This window comes from Typopeltis vanoorti, chromosome 10 (genome assembly GCF_054136105.1).
Source record: "Typopeltis vanoorti isolate ZY-2024b chromosome 10, IOZ_Tvanoo_1.0, whole genome shotgun sequence".
Classification (NCBI taxonomy): Eukaryota; Metazoa; Arthropoda; class Arachnida; order Uropygi; family Thelyphonidae; genus Typopeltis; species Typopeltis vanoorti.
In genome coordinates, this window is record NC_143558.1 from 52,580,508 (window position 1) to 52,595,076 (window position 14,569).

General features: G+C 35.4%; 1 protein-coding gene across 1 annotated transcript in view; it reads left to right on the forward strand.

The window, feature by feature from the left end:
- The window catches only part of LOC150102416 (muscle-specific protein 300 kDa-like), a 1,203,500-nt gene that overhangs the window by 809,152 nt on the left and 379,779 nt on the right, over positions 1-14,569 (forward strand). Inside the window, exon 53 of the mRNA XM_090399574.1 lies at positions 2,968-3,294. Coding sequence (XP_090255700.1) covers positions 2,968-3,294 — 327 coding nt within the window. The remainder of the gene's footprint in view (positions 1-2,967; positions 3,295-14,569) is intronic.

Sequence of the window (14,569 nt, forward strand, 5' to 3'; positions counted from 1 at the left end):
AAAGGATATGGAAGGGTTAGTTGAGTGGAAGGACTATGGAATACTTTGCCTGATTGCGGAATGAATGTGCAGACTGTGGATGAATTTAAGGAGTGGTATGATAGACTTTGTGTTGATTAGTGTCGACCTCTCACAATGAGTCATGAAGATCAAGAAAATAATAATAATTATAATAAGAAAGGAAGTGTAGGAGCAGGGTGGAATTAGATGTACAGTAATTATAAGATTTCTATTCATAATGTTATAACATGACAAATGATAAGCCTAAAATTGATAATTTTAAAAGGTAATAATAATAATGATAATCATAATAGAGTTGACACAATACCCATTTATTATTATTATTATTAACATCTGACCTCCATGGAGTCAAAGGACTCATCATGCGAGGTCTATACTCTGTCATGCCAAAAGATCATCGAACTATTCACAGTTTCTACATTAACCACACTTTTAGGCAATGATTTCTACTCACCAATCACTTTCCACCAAAACAAAACCCTGCTTCTCACTCCCTGCTCACACCCTCCTTATAGCTTCTATGGATAGCCTCTAGTTTTATCCTTGCTACCCTTCACTCTATGAATTATCTTCTCTACATTAATCTGATAACAATCCCTCACCAACTTATATGTCTTAATCATATCCTCCCTTTTTCTTCTATTCACAAGGTTCTGTAAATTGCATTCCCTCGATCTCCCCTTGTATCTGACATACCATAGACCTAGCAATAACTTAGTAAACTCTCTCTGGATCTTCTCCACTACATCCTTATCCCACCCCATGAAAACCAGGCAACAAAATCTGTACACAGTAGTCCACCTTCCATGATGAGTCAAAAGACTCATCACGGGAGGGGGACTTGAAGGCCTAAATAATAATAATAATAATAAAATGTGGCCTGATAAAAAATATAATACAAGGGAACCATAACCTCTTTACTTCTGCATGTCAATGTTCCCCTCATTATTTCCATAATCTGTTTGGATGTTCTTAGAATTTTAGCAATGTGATCCCTAAACTTCAAGTCTCTGTCCACCATCACTCCCAAATCTCTCACCTCCACCACCTCCTTTACAATTTCTCAATTAATTATATACCCTGCATCCCAAACTTGCCTGCCAAATTTCAAGACTTTGCACTTTTCAACATTAAACTGATGCTCCAATCATTTGTCAACTCACATAGTCTATTCAGATCTTTCTGCAAGGCCACAACATCTGCGCTACTTCTTGTAGCCCTCCCCAACTTTGCATCATTGGCAAAGTTCTGTTCTGTTCTTTTTCATTTGTAAGGTGCAATGTACTGTCATTCTTCCAACTGTGCTACTGAGGTGCTTTTGAAGATTTGATAATTGAGTGATCACTGTATACAGGATGTAGTAAATTAACATATCCCTATTCAGAGCAATCTGCAGAGAAAAATCAGTAGATGAAATAATTTCATACTTGTAGGTACCTTAATCAGATAATGGGGAAGAGATTTTGGCATTAAAAAAAATTAGTTAAAAAAATGTCTGATAGGAGAAATATGACACTGTGTGAGAGAGAAAAGATAGTGAATTTTACATCCCACAAGAGCCATAAAGCAGATAAGTGAAGGAGTAAGACTGACTCTACAGTCATTTGGCTTGAGTGATGGGCCTCATTTTGCCTGAACATGCCTTCTTTGCAAAGCGTTTCTTATAGTAACGGGGAAAATGATACAGGCAGCAATTAGTAAGTAGAGATGCCTAAATACTTTTCATAAATACAGGGTGATGTATGATTCAATCAATTTGAAGAGACAAGTAGTTTGACATCCCAAACAGGAAGTAGGTGTAAATCTGAAATCTGACAATTTTCAAAAACACGAGTAATTTGTTAGCATAACATCATTATTATTATTACCATGTGTTCAAGGACTCAGTAGAAGGACACTCTACTATACTCTACTACATACATCTCAGTGTCTTCCATACTATTTAATTCTCCAATTTCACATGACAGTACAACTACCATCAATACCATCTACCATCCACCACTACCAACAACAGTATTTTTCTGTATGTGCTCTCATGGCTGATTTGCCTGTATGCAGGATGAAAAACCTGAGGTTCTGATAGAAAAAGCCCTATTACCTCTGTATGAGATCAGCTAACTCACCTTCATTTTTGAAAAAACCCATATAAAGATTCCTCTCATCAAGATGAGAATCCCACTTAGCATTAGGTTTCAAAAGGCACAATCAAAGAGCACACTGTTTTGTTATTCTTCCAGGTACACTGTGGAGGTGCATATTAAATAGGAGTATAGAAAAATAAATAGGAGTATAGAAAAATAATGCAAGATATCAGCTTATTTAGTAATCACCAGCCTGGTTGGCCGAGCGGTTAGCATATCTGCTCTCCAGCCAAAAGGCTGTGGATTCGAATCCCGCCGTGGGCATGGATGTTTGCGATTGTTTGTGGAAATACTAGTGGTGGACGGTAAATGGTGTTGGTTAGTTATAGTTGGTGGATTGAGTGGTGGAGATGGAGAGCTGGAGAGTAGGTGCCCTTCCTTGATGAGTCTCTGGACTCCCTGGAGGTGTCACGTAATAATAATAATAATAATATAATCCAACAGATGACAGAAAAAAAGTCACATTTGACTAGAAAAAATTTTTAAAATAGATATTTATTATTTTATTCACTTAATGATAATAATTTTGAAAATTAGACAAAAATGATTTATAAATCATATAAATTATATACAGTATTCATTTTATATCACAAAATAACTCCAAAATTCAGTATTTATTATAATTTCTGAAACATGGAGTTAGATTAAGTTATGAAATGAAAAGCAGGTGAATGCATGATTTAACTCTTATTAAATCATGAGCTTATTTAGTATTCATTAAGGAATTAATTAATTTTATAGTTTTAAAATTATCCACTACTTAATTAATTATTATTTATTATTCTGTTTCTTTTGTTTCTTAAAGAATGTGATAGCATCTCTTCCTGAAGGACAGCAGCTCCTTTCTAATGCATGTGAAACTGGATCAAAAGCATTAGGTACAGTGCCCGAGTCTGCACAGGCATTAATCCGGGATGAGATGGATTCCTTAACTAATCAGTTTTCTATTCTAAGTCAGCAGACTAGAGAAGCTAGCAGTGTCCTATCTTCAGTGCTCAATAGACTTTTAGAGTTTATTCAGAATATTTCTTCCTTCAGACTATGGCTGGATGAGATAGAATCCAAAATCAGCAGCAGAATTGTTACAAAAGGAGATATGGTAGAGATTCGAACACAGATTGAGCATTACAAGGTTAGTCATTAATTTTATTTCTGAGGTTTCATTTATAGTCTAATTTTTAAATCTATTCTGATATTATTGATATGATATTTTTATGTGTGAACTAAATATTACATTGAAAATGGCAAAAGTTTTTTTACTTGGTTTAGCACGTAAATTATAATAGGCAAGAAATTATATTCTTGGTTTAATCCTATCTCAAGTGTAAGCAAACGAAGTTTGTGTGTGAAGTATCTTCCTGACTAGGATACTTGTATATGGAAGCTGTTGACTTAACATCAACTGCCTTAGTATTCTATAATGCAAAGCATACTTCCTTTTGGACATTTATGTTGCTATGCATTATGTGAGTGGTCATTATCCAGACCAGTTTCAGCCTTTATTGAGTTATCAGTCAAAGCTAGACCCTGAAAGATACTGAGGTTAAATCATGTTGAGTCATGTATCTCTTATATTCAAGTAGTAAAATGATGTATCAAAATATGCAAGATCATAGATAGTGTGGAATATGAAAGAAAGCACAATCTATTTCACTATTTACAAGCCGCCAAGCAAAAACATTAATCTTCACAGTTATGCAGTTTCCAGGTGATCCCCTCATTCTTCCTGCCATCTATTGAGAAAAGTCTTCTGTCAGTCCTATATAACCCCTTTAATAACTTGTATGTTTTTATCATGTCTTCTCTACTAACCTTTGTATCCAACAAACCTTCAGTCTTTCCTTACAGGAAACATTCTGTAGACCTGTCATTAGTCGCTTTTCTCTGACTCCTCTTCACCATCTTCTTATATTCAAGGAATCCAGATCACCAGATCTGTACATAGTAATGAAGATGTGCTTATTAAAGCCTTATAAAGAGAAATAAACTCCCTATGCCTAATTCTTTAAAATCAAAATAGTCTTATGAACTATTTTGGCCACATTTGCAATATGCCAATCTAAACTTTAACTTACTCTCCACAATCATCACTAAATCTTCCCTCATAAATTTCTTGCAGTCCAGTTGGATCAATGTAGTACAGTATAACAGTATACAGCTCATGCTTCTTTTCAAAGATCATTACTTTATACTTTGCCACATTAAACATGGTAGCTGTTATCCTTTACCTACAGTGCCAGCCTGTTTAAGTCAACCTGCATTATCTCTATATCATCTTCATTGACTGTCATTCTTCCTAGTTTTGTGCCACGATCAGACAAACTAGATATCTTCCTTTAAATCATTTCCGATATCATTGATATACAATGATATAAAGAGTAACTTGCAGTATACTTGCAGTACACAACTAGGTAACTGCCTTCTCCTAGATTCACTGCGCCTTATAATATTCTTTAACTTTCTTTCTTTAATTGAGTTAATATTTCTTTAACTCAATTTGCAAAGTTTATGTAACAAAATTCCATGTAGTATCCTGTCAGATGTCTTTTCCAGCATTATCACTGTGTGTACATTTCCTGATGTTTCCAGGACATGTAATTGAGTGTGGCTTCATTGCCTACCCGCCAAGTGTCCATAATTTGGTGTCTCTCCTACCTTCTGCAAGTGGCCTGCCAGGTTCCTGTGTGGTCATTCATTGCATATCATGGTGGATGGTCCACTGTTATCACATTTTTCTATCAGTATTGGTGTACAAGGCTCAAGGCTATGTGTTTTCACTTTCTCCTGTACATCAGTGATCTTCTCACTAAAATTAATTCCTATTCATAAATTTGCTAATGATAAAGAGGATGAGGAGTGGTTTCTTTGCATGGAGGGTGGTTGAACCATGGAATGCATTGCCTGATAGAGTGGTGAGAGTGAGAACGGTCAATGCATTTAAGGAGTGGTATGATAGACTGTGTTTCTTAGAAAGGACCTCCTGCGATGAGTCTTTTGACTCCATGGAGGCCTGAATAATAATAATAATAATAATAATAATAATATACGAAACCTTGCAGAGTTCAAGTTCAAATAACTCAAGCTTCAAGCACCTATAACCATACTGTAAACACTGATTTCCTTGCCATTTTCAAGTGGGATGAAGATAATCTCATGAATTTTAATGCTACTAAAATGCACTCTATCTTATTTTTCATAAGAAAGATGATGCATACTCCCCCTCACTTTTGATAATTCTTCTTACCAACTAATTTCATTTTTCTATTATTTCAGGACAATCTCCTATCCTGGCACAAATACATCATGTCCATAGCCACCTCAGACTTCAAGAAGGCATTGTATTCTTTTGCATTCTAAATGATACTTCTCTTTGGTTCAACTCCTAACACTTTATAAATTCCAAATCTGTTTGATCTTAGAATACTGTTCTCAGATTTGGGATGGTGTACTAAAAATCACCCTCAGAATATTTATTGTTTCCAGAAGAGAATTATTCATTAATAGATGAACCTCATCCTTTCACTTACATCCTCCAACCACTTTTCCTTAGATGTGCTGTTTCTGCATCATATCTTTTTGATGCATATTTCCACAGGCACTACTCCACTGAACAGGCCATCACCATTTCTTTGTTTTCCTCTAATTATGTACAATCACATGTATATAGGCCTTGTGACCTCCAATATGTGTGTATCGGATTGATATAATAATAATAATAGCAATAATAATATTATTATTAATCAAAGTTTCTTTACCTGGTGGGTTAATGAAGGGATATCTCATCCTTTATATATGACTCCCACTGACAAAAGATTATAAACCTACAGTGCATAAGTATTAGTATCAGAGGTGGACCAAAAGGTTACATTATCCAGATTCTCTACTCTGGTGATCTAATGTGAAACCTGCCATTTCAAACCTCTAATAAACAGAGTGATGGTCTCAAACCAAGTGATGAAATTGATTTACTATCTAAGAATTTTCACCAACATCCACATCCAAGGTGGGGATTTAAACCAGCAGACTTTTTGGTATCTTGTATCTGACATATGAGGATTCATTATCACCTATTCTTGATTGCTGATAATAGAGCATCAGACATAACTTGATATTTCTATTGTATCTATTATTTACCTTAATTCTTCCTTATATAAATAACATAATTTCTGCAGCTTCTGCTGCCTCAAAAAAAGTATTCTTATTTTTTTTCTTTTTTGTTGTTCTGGAAAGTTTTTAAGCATAACAAGTATACTTTGGTTACAAAGTATATTTGTTATGCTTGACAAGACCTTATGTACTTGTCAAGTATAATATACATTATAGCCAAGAAAGAGCTTATATTCCAAGAGTGAGAAGGTTAAATAAGGTGGGTGTGAGATGGATGAATAAAGAGATTAAGCATGCGATACAGAGAAAAAGGGCATAGTGGAGGCAGCATAAGAGAAGTAGAAATAATCAATTCCATGAGGTCTACAAAGACCAAATAAGGAGGGTGACTTGGTTGGTGAGGGTAACTAAAGAGAAGTATGAACAGCAGTTAGCTAATGAAGTCAAAAAGAATGCTAAGGAGTTCTTTCGATATATAGCCAGCAAAAGAAAGAATAATTATGGAAGGATGACATTGATTGGAGAAAATGGTATAAAGACAACTGATGCAGAATGTGTGGTGGAGATACTTAATGAGCAGTTCATAAAGATCTTTCAATCTTGTGAATGTGACTTCATGGAGGGATTGAGAGCAGTTGATGATGGGGAGGAGAGACTGACTGTAGGTGAGCAAGAGGTGTATGGGGAGTTGAGTAAACTAGATGTTAATAAGGCTGTGGGACTTGATAATATATCACCACATATTCTGATGGAATGGCCAGAGAGTTGACACCTGCCTTGACATATTTTTTTAATACGAGTCTTGCACTTGGTCAAGTTCCTAAAGAGTGGAAGGGGGGCAAGATTGTGCCACTTCATAAAGGAGGTAAATGAACTCAAGCATCAAACTATAAGCCTATTTGTGTGTCAGGTGTGTGGTTAAGTTGTTGGAGAAGCTTGTGAGAACTAGGATCCAGAGTTGGGTTGACAACAATGGTATAATTGTTGATGGACAGCATGGATTTGCTAAAGGGAGGTCATGTTTTAGTAATCTACTTACTTATTACAATAAAGTGACTGCTTCCTTGGACAGAGGAAAAGGATACACAGTAATATACTTGGATTTCGCAAAGGCTTTTGATAGAATACCTCATGATAGGTTGACAGTCAAACTTGAGCAGATGGGGTTAGATATTAGATTGGTGCATTGGATTGGAGACTGGCTATCTGATAGGTATCAACAAGTTGTGTATAGGGGAGCGATATCCATGAAAAGGAAAGTCACTAGTGGAGTGCCTCAGGGGTCTGTTTTAGTTCCATTGCTGTTTAACTTGTATATTAATGATATAGGTGAAGATTTGGATAGAGATATTCAGTTGTTTGCAGATGATGGAAAGTTGGGATGAACCATGAAGTGTAGTGAAGATGTTGTTGCCTTACAGGAAGATTTGAATAGATTGAGTGATTGGGCATGGAAATGGGGATGTGAGTTCAACGTTGCACAATGTAAGGGTTTAAAATTTAGAAAACAAACATGGGATGCAGAATTTATGCTTGGTGAGAATATATTGTTGGAGGTAAGGTAGAGGAAATAAGAGATCTGGGGGTGATAGTGGATAAGGATCTAAAATTTAGGGGACACATCGCCAAAATTGTAAAGACAACACCAAGGCTTCTGGGAATGATGTGGAGGACACTGACGTGTAGAAGTAGGGAGATTCTTGTTCCGTTGTATAAGGCTTTGATTAGGCCACACATGGACTATTGTGCCCAGATTTGGTCACCGGGTTTTCAGAAAGATGAAGAGATGTTGGAAAGTGTCAAAAGGAGACTAACTAAGTGAGTTTCTGACCTCTGGAATGTCGAATATGAGGAAAGATTGAGAAGATGTAATTTGCAGAGTCTGGTGGACAGGAGGAAAAGGGTAGATATGATAGAGACCTGCAAGTTGGTAAGGGGTTGTTATAGGATCAATGCTGGAGAAGTTTTACAGAGAATAGTGGGAGATCAGGGGAGAACCAGAGGTCATCCCTGGAAACTGTATAAAGAGGGTATGAGTAGGTCAGTGAGAGGCAGGTTTTTTTCATGCAGAATTGTGAATGATTGGAATGCCTTGCCTGAAAATGTGGTGTCTGCAAAGAGTTTGAATGTGTTTAAAACACGGTATGATGAGCTTTGTGTGTGTGATAAAAGGACCTCCCAGATGAGTCTTTGACTCCATGAGGTCTTGGGGTGGTAATAATAATAATAATAATAGTAAGATGATACACTTTTTTTTTTTATACTTACATATGGAAAATATATTACTTATGCAATGATTCAACTTTGGTATTTCCTTGGGCACCTGCATTCCACTGGTGAAACTTCAGTAAAGTTTGAAACCTGTCTGTATTTTGTGCATTTTGGGATGCTAAGGCAATTAACTCTACTTGTATATAGTCCACAGTCTATATACAATTAGAATAACCATAATGTTGCTTTGCTTATGCTTATACTTGGGTATAGGATTAAAACAAGCATATCATTTTGTGTTGTTACATCTTTCATATACAAATGTTCACTTTGTACAGTGATTTGTACAAATCACTGTACAAAGTGTAAACTTGTCAAATCACAGTCCACTTTACCTTAGGGTGGTTTTATCCTCCACAGGGTGCGGTTCACTTGAGCTTGTGTTTATAATACATTTTCCTCCAAACCTATAAAAATGAATGGTAGTTGGCTAACTTTCATATACAATTCAGCTTAGAACCCAATCACCACAGGGTCAGCTTTTTTATCCTTTTTTTTTTTTTGCTTTCTGCCTCTGTTATTTGAACAGCTTCTTCCTCCTCAAAATTTCCAAAAGGAAAATCATGGAGGAAACAATTTTTATGCATATAGAGTAGTGAAGTTGCTGGAAAGAGATATTTCTTTAGATTTTTTGCTATAAGCTAGGGAATGTGGAGAGTTGTGACAAAGAAATGTATAGGCAAATATAGGTTAGTGTAAAAAGAGAAAGGGAGTTCATTATGTAATAATGGAAATATAGGTTGGAATGAAGAGATATGCATCTGCTAGTAAGGAAAATGAATTCTTGATTCTTGAGAGACAGTTGTCTTAAGCAATATGTAAAAAAAGACACATGAGGATTGAAAGTCTTAGATTTGATCACACCCTTAGAAGATGGAATTGTGAAAGGAGTGTAGTTTTTTCCTTCTATTATTGACCATGAGGTGATTGCACTAGTAATGGTGGAGAATATGACAATCTTTGTGAGGAAGGGATATATGTTGCACATATAAGACTGATGATTAGGAAAGGATTAGACAACTACTTAGAGCTATTGCATAGAATGAGATGTTAAATGGAAAGAAGATAAATATCTTGGGCATGTCAGATATGGATGAATAATGAGCTAAAGAAAGCAGTCTTGAAAAGAACACACTGTATAAGCAGTACAAAATGAATAATGCTAATAATTAGTTGCATGAGGAGTAGAAAGAGTGCTATGAAGATGACTCAGTTGATAAAGACAGTGTGAGCATAATATCAACAGACATAAGCCATTCAGGCACCCTTGTCACAGCTTCTTTATCACCTTAGAACCCAGGAAACTAAATCTGTGCATAATAGTCCAGGTGAGGTCATATCACCTTGATCCATATCCTTCAAGATCCATATTTTAACCAGTTTTTCCAAGAATAGTCCAACCAATAATATGTTTAATGGAAATTTTATTACATCATGCCAAAGCGAAAAACCTTACACTCATTAATGTTTAATTGATAACTATTATCATTTGCTCCCAGTTATAGTCTATTTGAGTAATTCTGTAAATGCTGCATATATGAAGCTAACTATAAAACAATCAATCAATCAACTATGCCACAATTAATTACTGCATATTCAAATTAATTAGTAATTAATAAAAACATTCATGTAATGCTAAAGATATATATATATATATATATATATATATATATATATATATATATATATATATATATATATATATATATATATATATATATATATATATATATATATAATAAAAGAAACTTAAGAGCAGCAAAAGCATTACAGTTCTGTCCTGCTAATCTGCAATGAAAAGCTTCCAGATGTTGTGATGGGGGAGGGGGGGAGATCTTTGTGTTTGTTATGGTTATAAATAGGTTATGGTTTCATCAGTGGTGGTCCGTACATAAGCACTGCGACACTGCAGCACCCCCAAGGAAAAAATGAAAAAATTAAATTTATTTGTGTTTATTAATAATAACAATGCTTACAACATTATATAAATGCAGTACAACATGTTAAAGGTTACAGCTTATGTTTTGACATTGATTGAATAGTTAATAATTGGAATTGTTTGATTAACGCTTTAGATTATGAAACAAATGCACTGCGATCTAACGCCAATATTCGTTTGCTCTTGTCATTGCACGTTACATCATTCCCAACTGTAACTGTTCAAATTGCAGTGTATTTTAGTATGTTTACGTGCCTTATTTCTGTGAGATATGAAACGTTTATTATTGATGCGTGTGCGTGGTGAACTATTTTTTGTAAATCTTATTTTAAGTATAGTTTCTGGGAAATTCCCATGCTACTCCTCTTAAACACTATTAATATAATTAATGGCTATTTTAGCCTGTTTTTGTTTAGGAGTGTCCCTTATATTTAATACATTGGCTAACATAACTCAAAAAGGGGTGTATATATATATATATATTTTAGGGCATTATGGGAGAGTATAGAAGGCAATTATGGCAGAATAAAAAATGTGGAAAAATTTTGTACAACCTTTTTTTGGTTTTTGGTTTAAAGATGCCTTCTAAATCCAAGCTCTTGCTGAAAGGTTGTATGTAAACGGGGGGGGGGGAAGAACATGGGGATGTGCTTGAGACACGGGAAATAAGTTTGGAAACCCGGGTTACTATTAATAATATATATATAAATATATACATATATATTATTGTGGGGAGAGGGGGGGAAAAACTAAGGGGAAGGGTATCCTTATGTGGAAACTGGGGCAAGGGTTTACGTGGTGTGGACCGTTTCGGTCATCGTCTGACCATCATCGGAACTCATTCCCACAAAGTTCCGACGATGGTCAGACGATGACCAAAACGGTCCACACCCCGTAAACCCTTGCCCCAGTTTCCACATAAGGATACCCTTCCCCTTCGTTTCCCCCCCCCTCTCTCCCTCTCCCCACACCAAAATAATATATATATATATATATATATGTTATTAATAGTAACCCGTGTTTCCAAACTTATTTCCCATATCTCAAGCACATCCCCATGTTCTTTCCCCCCCGTTTACATACAACCTTTCAGCAAGAGCTTGGATTTAGAAGGCATCTTTAAACCAAAAACAAGGTATGTACAAAATTTTTCCACATTTTTTATTCTGCCATAATTGCCTTCTATACTCTCCCATAATGCCCTAAAATATATATATACCCCTTTTTGAGTTATGTTAGCCAATGTATTAAATATAAGGGACACTCCTAAACAAAAAAAGGCTAAAATAGCCGTTAATTATATTAATCTTATTTTATTTTGTTAAAATAACATATAATTATTTATTTATTATAGATACAAGGCTGAATTATGACGAATGTCACTGTTGAAAATATGAAAAGAATTATACTTTTTCAATTAACGTTACACGAACAGATGCACTGTGATCTAACACTGATATTTGTTTGCACCTGTCATTGCTATTGATACGAAACTTTTATTATTGGTGTTTGTTCATGATGAGGATGAAATATTTTTAATAAAGCAATTTTTAATATGTAAATTTATTAATGTTACTGATTAAGAAAAAAGTTTTTTTTTTTTTTTTTATTATATATATATATATATATATATATATATATGCAGCAACTCCCACATAAAATTTTCACCGGCCACGGCCATCACTGGGTTTCATTGTATAATGCCTTGCATCGTGGATTGTTTTTTTTGATGCATATGGAGTAGTGGAGGTTGATGGAAAGAGATATTTCTTTGAATGATAACCAAGTAACCAAATCTGTGCACAGATTTGGTTACCTGGTTATCATTGTATGAGGATATGTTAGAAAGAGTCTGGAGAAGCTTCATAAAGGTGATAATTGATTTTTAGAATAGGGGTATGAACACAGATTGAAGGAAACATAATTTACAAAGCCTTGTGAATAGTAGGAGGAGACAAGAGGAGATATGATTGAAGCATATAAATTGGTCAGGAGTTGTTACCAGATTAACATTGAAGAAATTTTTATAGAATGGGAAGGACACTGTATAAGGAGGGTATGAACAAAGGAGTGAGGAGAAGTTCTTTGCATGGAGAGTGGTTGGTGAGTGGAATGCATAGCCTTAGCGTGCTATGAGTGCAGACACGATGAATAAGTTTAAGTAACCAGTTGTAATCATAAATATGGTCGCAACTTCTCCACACCCCTGCACTGCCCACAGAACTGTGTGAGCCTGGTTCCATTAGTGGCACTGTGTGCAGCCAACATTCAGGTGTTTATCAATAGAGAGAGAGAGAGAGAGATGTCTAGCTTTTTGAGTTAACATGCAGTGGAAAGATTATGAGAACTGTGTAGCTATAATAGCACTTCACAAAGTTGGAATGCAGCTAATTGTTATTTTCAACACATAAAAATGCTTGGGATCAGTAGGATGTTTGTATATTGGACTATTAACTATTATAACAATACAAAAGACGTATCTGACTGCCAAAGAACAGGACAACCACCTTCATTAGGATGCAACAACTTGTGAGGGTTGTGAAGGCATGCCTCCTCCATAATCCTGTGAGAATGCAGAAAGTGATATGATATGATGAGAGATGAACATTTTGTAGAAGATGATGTCACATGTACTAACTGATGACCTGGGGGTGAGAACCTATTGTCATTCTACTGGACACTTCCTAACACCACAAATGTGACAGAGGATGATAAAATCAAATGAACTTCTCTGACGGTATACAAACAACAGACACAGATATCCTCTTCACAGATGAGAAGATTTTCAACATTGAAGACGTGTTTAACTGCCAAAACAATCAGGTATATGCCGCAGATGGTCACACAGTACATGCCATAGCACTCAGGATTCAGAAAGGTCATCATCCTGTGTCAGTGATGTTTGGTAGTGGGTGATGTATCGGGGGGGGGGGGAGCATATCCAAGTTTCATTTCTGCAAGAAAGGGGTCAAAATCTTAGTCAGAGTGTATCAAGACACCATGCTGGAACCTGTGGTATAGCCCCTGAACAACACCTTGTTTCATGGTAGGCAGTGGACCTTCCAACAGGACTCAGCCCCTGCACACAAGGTGAGGAGCAGATAACAGTGAATGGAGGGAGGCAAATGTGCCCAATTACATATCACCATCTGATTGGCCACCTGAAAGTCCCGATCAGAATCTGTTGGACTTTCAAATTGCGGTTAGAGCTAGAGAGCAACCTGCAAGAAATGAGATCCCCAGCATTGACAGCCAGAAGATGGATTTGGAGCAAGCAGTGGCAGCATTTCCATTGGATGTTATGCATACTGCCAATGATTTGTGGCTTTACAGTCTTTGGACTTGCATGAAGGCATTTTGAACATTGAATGCTACTATATGCATGTTATACATGTGGTTTGTATGCTGAAAGCTGTAAATGATTTACTGATAGATTAAAGGTTTATACACTGTTGAAGTTGTAACAGTATTTATGACTAGACTAGATAATAATAATAATAATAATAATAACAACAATTATGGCATATTCTTATGAATACAAATGATGGTGCACTATCATATTGTAATACAATACTCTAAATATTTGCCACATTATATAAATCTAGACTAAACCAAACTCAATTTATAAAACAGTAGCACTGTTTCAACAAAAATAATCTTATTTTTTCAGAGCTAAACCAAAAACAATTTATAAAACAATCTCCCTATTTTTTAACAAAAGTAATCTTATGATTTCAGAGCATTCGTGACTATGATTGTTGTAAATGGGCATATACAAATAGCATCGTTTCCTACCTGTATGTAGTATAGCAATAAAGAGAATGAAAATAAAAACTGCTTGGCTTTAACAAAAATAAAAATGAAATGTGAAAACTACTATGAATAACATCCAGCCTACTTTTACACATACCAGAGGTAAAAAAAAAAAAATTAAAACAGAAGAGTTCATCTTATAGGTAAATTAAAACAGAAGAGTTCATCTTATAGGTGAATTTTCTACTGGAAAGCTACCTATATCAAACAAATCTAGCTGTAATGAAGGAAATATCCAATGGGATACAAACATGTATGACTAGCACACATTTTCACA